This window comes from Pediculus humanus, genomic scaffold (assembly GCF_000006295.1).
Source record: "Pediculus humanus corporis 1103172108289 genomic scaffold, whole genome shotgun sequence".
Classification (NCBI taxonomy): domain Eukaryota; kingdom Metazoa; phylum Arthropoda; class Insecta; order Psocodea; family Pediculidae; genus Pediculus; species Pediculus humanus.
This window is the reverse complement of record NW_002987858.1, coordinates 632,937-642,009: the sequence shown is the minus strand read 5'-3', so window position 1 is coordinate 642,009 and position 9,073 is coordinate 632,937. Positions and strand designations below refer to the sequence as shown.

The window sequence follows — 9,073 nt, the reverse complement described above, 5'->3', positions numbered from 1 at the left end:
CTTCTTTTTGTTACATTGTTAAAATGACATTTAAAAAAAAATAAAAAATAGAGAGAGAGAGAGAGAGAGAGAGGGAGAGAGAGAGAAAACCCCGCGTTTTGGGGAAACCTTACAAAAAGTTAAAATCTCATTGATTCAATTCTCATTCATTCATTCATTCATTCCGTGAATCGAATTAGAATTTAAAGGTGTCATCATCATTACTCTCCGATTCGTTTTTTTTTTTTTTTTAGAAATTACCACAACAAATTTTTATTAAAAAAAATGGAATCGTCGACCCCCTACCCCCTACCCCTACCCCACCTCCCTCCCTTTTTTAGAACAAAAAAATAAAAAAATTTAAGCTTTCGAACGAAATTTTGAATATTTCAAACGCGTAAAAACCTCGTGCGTAAAAAAGATAAGGGAATAATAATATTAATAATAATAATATTGAATAATACGACGACAAAGCTCTTTTATTACCATCTCCCTCTCTCTCACCTAACCGACAAAAACCGAGTGAACGAAAGAGAGAAAGAGAGAGAGTGAGAGAGAGAGAGAGGGCAAAAAAAAAAAAATTTTCCAATATTTAAATTGAAAAATTTTCACATGCCGTCATCAATATATGTACGGGAATCGTAATAATCGTCGGGGAGCAAAAAAAAAAAAAAAAAAATCTCTCAAACTAAATCATTATCATTATCACTACATTTATCACTTATTATTATTATTATTATTATCTCTTCTTTTTTATTTTATTATTATTTTATTAGGGGGTTATAAATCCTAATTTTTAAATCTATTAACTTTCACTTTTTTATTTTTTTTTATCTATCGTTTTACAACTGTTTTATTAACATTCTGACCGGGAAAAAAAAACCGTTACCCTTTCCCCCCGCATGAATGTTAAAAAAAAAACACTCGGATTATTATTATTATTAATAGTACCGACAAACATTACCAAATATAAACAAGAAGTACTAAAAAAAAAAAAAAAAACTCCCCCAAAAAAAAAAAAAAACGTCTCGCTACCATCGTTGTAAACGAAAATAAAAAATAAATAAATATATAAACAAACAAATAGAAGCAGAAGAAAATAGAAAAATAATAATAATGATGATGATGATAATAATGAGAATAATGAGAAGAGAATCCCGTATCAACTCTCATACATTGTAAACAATTAATTCTCCTTTTTTTTATTGTATAAAAATTTGTTTGTTATTTTTTTTTCCTTCTCCTGGAGAAAGACAGAGAGAGAGAGAGAGAGATAGAAAAACGATGATGACAAAAATGACAAGATGTGATGTCTTCAAAGAATAATAATATTACCGTTTAATTTATTATTATTCTCATGCGAGAAAGACTTGCCACGGGTTAAAGTCGTCGCGACAACAACAACAACAACAACAACATTATTTATGTATATAAAAAATAATACGTCAGTCGTTAAAATACTTCTTTTTTTTTTTTTTTAACAGTTAATCTGTCGCTCGCTCCACGACGACTTCAAGTTTTGGAGGAGAAGAAGAAGAAGAAGATGAAGAAGAAGAAAAAAAAAAAAAAATGACGTCGTCGTCGTTTGTCGTTTGTCGTCGTCAATGACCAAATGACCGAATGAGAAAAAAAAAATGATAAGACTCGATTCTTTTTCCGTTAGATAAAGTTCATCAAACGTCATCATCGTCAAATTATTAAATTTCCGTTACACGTTCCTCTACTTCGATCCCGATCCGATTCGTACAAACAAACAAACGCATTTCGTTAATTGATGTGTATAAACGGGAATAAATCGATGTAAACCTGGATGGTTGTTGATGTCGTTAACTCGTACATTTCCTGGAGAACAAATTCAATAAAATCTTTTTGTTTCTACCTTTTTACCCAGGAATTTTTCATTCCGGAGAGGAAAAAAAAAAAAAAAAAAACAAAAAAAACTTTATCAACAAAACGATAACGATAAGAAATTTTTTTTGTTTGTTTCGAGGTAAATAAAACTCTCGACCAATGGTAAAAGCCGATTCACCGGTACAAAGAAAAAAAAAAAAAATACAAACAAAAAAAAACCGTAACCGCCGCATATTTTTATAATTAAAAGGCATTTATGACCCCCTTAATTAAATTTTTTTTTTTTTTAGAGAAAAAAAAAATAAAAAACTTTTTTTTTTTTTTTTTCACATGAATAATGATAATAACCTGCGGTTATTTAAAAACTCTTAATTTAGTTGATCGTTCCCCCCCTCTTTCTTTCTCCCTTACCTTTCTCCCACCATTTCTTCTTTCTTTCTTTTTAAAAGTCACGTCGTCGCAGAGATCGCGTGGCACACAATTTTCGTCTCGTCGGTCGGTTTATAATTTTCATAATTTTCAAATTTTCCTTTCGTTTCGGGAAGGAGGGGGGGGAGAAGGGTGAGGTAAGAAAAAGAAATTTTTTTACCTCTCGCGAAAATAATAATAATAATGATAATAATAATAAAAGCTTTGAATTACCTCTCGAGCAAACGAGAGGAGAAACTCGAGCGCTTCGCTGAAACTTTTTTTTCATCATTTTTCAAAAAGAAAAAAAAAAAAGGTTCGCTAACCTTTCCCTTAACCTTTTAACTGACCTTTGAATAATTCATTCAAACAACGAAAAAGAGAGAATTAAAAAGGAAAAAAGGAAAAAAGAAAAGAAATTAAAAATCTACCGGATTTGTCATTATTCTCATTATTCTCATTATTATTATTATTATTATTATTATTATTATTATTACTTTTTGTCCTCGCGAAATTAAATTTAAACCGTTTGAAAAACACTCGAAACAAATTTACGACGTCGTTTTTCCTTCTCCCCCCCTCCTCTCTCTCTCTTTCTTTTTCTCTCTCGCTTTTGAAAATTAATTTAAACAAACATAATGAGATTATTAAAATAAAACAAAAAAAAAAAAAAAACATTTTTCGAAAAGGATTTTATTAAGTACAAAAAAAAAAAAAAAAAAATGGCGCAAAACGGTTGTTAACAAATAAACAAAACGAAAAAATTATTATTATTACTACTTTTCTCTATTTCTCTTTCTCAAATGGAATTTGTAAAAAAAATTGATTTTTGTAAAGTTTCCAAAAGGGAGAAAAAGAGAGAGAGAGAGTTTCAATAAGCAAAAAAGAGAGAAAGAGAGAGAGAAGGGAAGGGAAGGGAAGGGAAGGAAAGGGAAAAAAATCTATTTAATAATTCTGACATTTGCAACACAAAGAGAATGAACGTCCCGCCGTCTAAAAGGAAATTTTTGCTTTAGTCGAAAAGTGTTTTTCTTTTTTTTTTTTTTTTGTTACAACAAAACAATTTAATTACGGCCGCCTTTGAAACTTTAAATCTATTTCGACCTGTCGTCGTTTCCTTTGTTGTTTGTTTTCTTTTCTTTCTTTCTTTCTTTCTTTCTCTCACTCTCACTGTCTCCTTTCTTTTCCTTTCCTTTGTCTTTTTATTTTTTTCCTCCAGAAACTCAATAAATAAACAATTTTGTAAATAATAATAAAAAAAAAAAAAAAAAAATGAAAAATCGTACGAAATGACGAGGCTAACCATGCTAGGCCGCTACCGACGGATTCGTACTACTACCACCACCACTACTACTACTACCGCTAAGACATAACAAACTCGTCGGCTCACCTCGGGGTCAAACACAATTAAAAACGAAATGAAACGAACCGACTACCGCCATTATCCATTATCCCGACGACAAGATAATAAATATCTTCACGCAAATATTTACAAAAAAAAAAAAAAAAAAAACTTTTACTTTGTTAAACGCCACATCATTTCATCCTTTCATTATCATCATCATCATCATCATCATCATCATCATCACACACGTCACTTTCAGCTTTGTTTTCGTTTTTGTATCTTTTCCCGGCTCCCCCGACGTGGATGTTAAAAATTTTTTACAAAAACTCCAGATTTCGCCTGCTTATTCCCCCACTCTTTCTCCCCTCCCCCCCGACTTCAACCTGATCATTTTTTGTGAAATCATCATCTTATTTATTACTCGATAGATCATTTTTACAAATTTACGCAATCGTGATTTCATTTAATAACAAAAAATAAAATAAAAAACGCTCGCGAATGATTGTTTGTGAAAAAAAAAAAAACAATTTTCAAATCCGATTTCAAAAGAAAGTTATTTTAAATGTTAATAATAATTACAAAATTATACCTTTTTTTTTACCCACCAAATTGAGAGAGAGCCAAAAACAAAAAGACTATACGAATGAGAGAAAAAGAGAGAGAGAGAGATACGAAATTACTATCTTCGAATGATAAAAAAAAAAAAAAAAAGAAAATGACTAATTTCATACGAACGAGTCGATTATTAATGATTCGTCGATTAAGAATTTAGGGGAGCAGAGAGAGAGGGGGAGAGAGAGAGAAAGGAACCGGAAGCAGAACCTATGGCGCGATTTGCTTGCATTCATGCGTGCTTGCGTGTGTGTGTGTGTGTGTGTCTGTGATGAACGATGATGGGTTATTTTTTTGTTAACTAAAACGTTTTTTGTTTGAAAATTTTTGTTTATCTGTGAAATTATCACGATTTTGAATTTTTTTCGTTGTTTTTGTTTTCCCCGGGTGGCGGTGATGTTCCCCGGAACTCAATTGTTTTTGATCATGAATGATTGCTTACACCCTCCGCTCCCGACCCTTCTCTTCCTTTGACTCACCACCACCACCGACAATTAATTCGAAAGGGCGAAAGGTAACAAAAGGGACAAAAAAACAAAACAAAAAAACAAACTCACCGAAGTCGAGTAAGGTTGACAACTGAGTCGAATCCCATCCTTTCCCAATTTTTCTTTCAAAAGCATTTTCAATTGAATCCTCGGGATTTTAACCAATTCGGCTTTCCCTTCTTCGTATTCGTCCCGAAACTTTCCCGTGACGTCTTTCGAACTTTCGTTCGACCGCGAACTGTTTCTAGAATTCACTCTAACACCACCCTTACCACCCTCGTCTCCTCCCTTCTCGCTTGCAACCCCATCACTCAAACCGTGTTTACCCGTCGACGACTCCGTTTTCGAACTACTCGAATCGCACATGCACTCGTCGTGTACGGCCGACGTTTCTTCGAGTGTGAAATAAACGCTCGCGGCACCTTCTTCCCTGAGCGTCCTCACGGAGTGTAACAATCTGAGACGGTGATTCGGATTGAAAACTCCAATGGCATCCAAATCCGGATCACCGACTTGCTTGCATATTTCCAAATCGTCGTATCCGTTGTCTAAAAACGATTCCGCGTATTGTCCCAAGTGTAGTGACCTCAGCCACTCGACAACGATGTTGCTATTGGTTGTCGTCATTATTATTGTTAATATTTTTTCCTTTCAATTGAATTTTTTTTTTTTTTACAGTTTTCTACTGTCTTTAACTCATGACCACCATTCGCGGGTGTTGTTGTCACGACTCCCGGAAACGAAAGTTGCTCTTGTTTCCTGAAATCAAAAAATTAATTATTATTATTATTATCGGCACCGTTGCGTAGGATTAATTTTAAAAATCGTACAATCGGTTTTCACCTCTTTATAAAAATTTCATTTTTGCCATTTCCGCATGCGAATTACCGGGGGGAAGGGAGGGGGAGGTTGGAAATTAAGCAAATCTAATTACACGGACGCGCTACAAACAATGCAATAAAAAAAAAAACTCAATTAAACCACTCGATGAACGAAAACAAAAAAAAAAAAAAATTCTCAACGCCGTCGAAATCACATGACGAAGGCAAAAATAATAATAATAGTAATAATAATAATAATAATAATAATAATAATAATAATTTCCCGCATTTCGCTCAGTTAAAGTTTCAAAACAAAAACAGAAATAAAAAAAAAAAAAACAAATCAAATATGGCCACCATGTTTTATTCAGAACATAAATAGAAGTAGTTTACAAATCATGATGATGATGATGATGATAATAATAATAATAATAAAGAGTAAATTATAACTTTCTAAAAGTATTAAATGTGAAATTATTTAATTTTGTAATTCTTTAAACATCTAATATTACTATTCAAACTTGTTTATTTACTTAACTAAATTTTAAAACACACATACGCATACGCATACGCATACGCACACGCACAAACGCACAAAATAGACAGAGAGAGAGAGAGAGAGAGAGAAAAACAGACAAATATATAAAAGGAAAACAAAAACCGAGAGACAGCAAAAAAATTTAAAAAAAAAAAAAAAAAACTCCGGATGTAATTAACTGTGAACTCCCCCCTCAAAAAAATAAATTTGCGAAATTTTTTTTTCTCTTCCCACGATCCTGCCCTCCCCCCTCCCTTCAAAAACAAAATAACTCGGGGAAATGCCGCAACAAATTTTTTTTTTTTTTTTTTATTAAATGCATTTATAATTTTCGTCAATCAAAATTTTGTCAATTTCAGGTTTTCGTTTTTTTTTTTTTTTTTTTTTTTTTTTTCGGTTTTTACCACTTTTTTTTGGCACGTGTAAACTTTACAGAGTCAACGATCGATCGACTTACTTTTTTCAAAAAAAAATAACGATGATGATAATGATAAAGAAAACATTTAAAGAGGAATGGAAAGAGAGAGAGAGAGAGAGAGAGAGAGAGAAAACGTGTATGCGAGATGATGTACAAGTTTGCCATTAAATTTAATTTTCGGTTTGGCGATTTTGGCATATTTTCAGCAGTGGTGCAAAAATGGCGTTTTCCCCATTCCGGCTACCAATTCTTCGACAATCGATGAGTTTTTAACATTTTAAAATTTTTACATGACGAACAACCAACCATTCACGTTTCCCCCAACCACCCCCCGTTCCTTCCTTCCTCCTCTTATTCTTCTTTCATTCTTTTTTTTTTTTTTTTTTGCTTCGGCCGTTGCAACAAACATATAATTTACGAATTTCAAATCGGGAATAATAATTTAAAAAGCAAAAAAAAATTCATTTATATACACGCGCAAAAAAAAAACAAAGGTCGATTTTGTTTTTTTTTTTTTTTTTTTTTAGGGGGGGACCGGCAAAAACTCGACTATTAAAAAATACCTTAATATTCTCTCGATTTGAAATTTTAACCGCCCATTTTTTTTTTGCAAAATCGAGATGGAGAACAAAAGAAAAATGGAGGGTAAAAATTTCCCTCCCCCTTTAAACCCTTCGAATGATTTTCCAATAGTAATAAAATAAGAACGAAGAAGACCGATAATAATAATAAATGCCAACAACGCCTACGGAAATTCACGTGGTCACAAAAAAAAAAAAAAAAAAAAAAAGAAAGCGTTTGTTTGTTAAAGCGAGCGTTAATGTTATCTTTGGATTAATTTATTACTCGTAATATTTCTTTATTAGACCTCAAAATGTTATTTAAAAATTTAATTTTTAATAAATAACGCGTGGCCGACCAGACATGGCGAGCACCAGTAGTAGTCCTCGAAAGAACGTTCTCCTCGTTTTTTTACGTGAATGCGTGGGACAAGCACTCTCACGGTTTCTTATTAATACCACCTCCACCGGTAAGGAGGATTAAGTAATGAATGAATGAATGAATGAATGAATGATACCTGACAAACGTGCGAGATATATGAGCGGGAGTCGTCATCACAGTGTTAATAAAATCACGCATGCACGCGCGAAATCAAGCGAAAACGCGATATTTTGCGAGAAGACGAAACGATGCTTGTGGCATCATCGTTCCCGACAGGATTCAACCGGAAACGACTTTTCCCGATCCGCAATCGACAACGATCGGCAACCTAATAATTTGTACTCCTTTCAAAACATTCATTTTTCCTCCACGATCAATCAACATCAAATTAAACACTTGCAAAACTTTAAACAAAAGCAAAAACAACATTCATTTAATCCGTGTTATGTGTGTGTGTGTTTGAACGGTAGCAAAAAAGAATAAAAATAATTTTTATTTCGCGTTATAATTATTTAGCGTAGCGTATTTATTTTTAGTAAAAGCGCCAACTTGCCTTTTGACCTCAATTAAATAACTTTCTCATGCTCCGAGTCAATTATTTTATAAACAACAAAACAATGTCTTTTGTTTTTCGGGATTTGTTTGTTTATTTGTTTGTTTGCTTGTTTATCCATTTTCTCTTTTTCTCTCTCCACTCCCTTTTTATAATCTAATTTATACATTTCGCTTAAATTTTAATTTTTTTCATACCCTTTTATTCGCGTTTAAATTATTTTTAAGGGGGTCGCCGTCGTCTCTCTCATCTCTATCTCTCTCCCCCCTCTCTCTCTTTCCTCACTTTATTTTTACCGTACCGAAAATGAAAAATTAACGTTTAAAAATATTTTTAAAAAAACAAATTTCCGCAACCACCATCCCCCCACATTTTTTTTTTTTTTTGTGGAAAAACAAACCTTTCGATGATTTTTTAAGAGTTTCACCAAAAAAAATAAAATAATAATAATAATAATAATTAACGGCGTTACCTGAACTGGAGGAGGAGGAGGAGGAGAAGGAAAAACTCACCGCCACCGAGATGTATCGTCGAGGGTTTAATCACGTTAATTGAAAATATTTAAACGATGAAAAACCTTTTTAATAACGTCAGAAAACCTTAAAAAAAAGAGGGGGAAGAAGGGCGAAATTCTTTTTTAATTTTAAATGCAAATTTTTACGTTGATTAAAAAAAAAAAAAACGTTTAAATGTTTCCACCTTTATTATTATTATTACTCTTTTTCATTTTTCAAATTTTACCAGGATCGTAAAAAAAAAAAAAAAAAACGGCTTAAATGATGGAATTGTATGCGGATAAAAGGGAAAGAAAGAAAAGAAAAAATACGAACACGCGCACGTACACACACACACATTTATATATAGATAAAAGTAAAAAATAAAAATGGTAAAAGTGAATGTGTATGCTTCAGAGGGAAAGAGAGAGAGCATTTTCCTTACACTCACTGCAGAGAAAAAAAAAAAAAAGTGGAAAGAGAGATAAAGAGAGAAAGATGTGGAGAGAGGGGGAGGGCAAAAAAAAGTTATTTTTCCTCTAATGAATCATGGAAGCAACCAAATCCTTTGGGAAAAAAGAAAGAAGCTTTCTTCATTTTATTATGCGGCCGAAACGCAGCAGT

The 9,073-nt window shown here is 32.5% G+C and overlaps 1 protein-coding gene across 1 annotated transcript; it reads right to left on the bottom strand.

Moving 5' to 3' along the window:
• Positions 1–4,541: 4,541 nt before the first annotated feature.
• Phum_PHUM536430 (uncharacterized protein) lies at positions 4,542–5,310 on the bottom strand (the record flags this gene model as incomplete). Its single annotated transcript, XM_002431523.1, has 2 exons — positions 4,542–4,604; positions 4,753–5,310. 2 exons carry the CDS (start codon positions 5,308–5,310, stop codon positions 4,542–4,544), a joined length of 621 nt encoding a protein of 206 aa, XP_002431568.1.
• Positions 5,311–9,073: the final 3,763 nt, after the last annotated feature.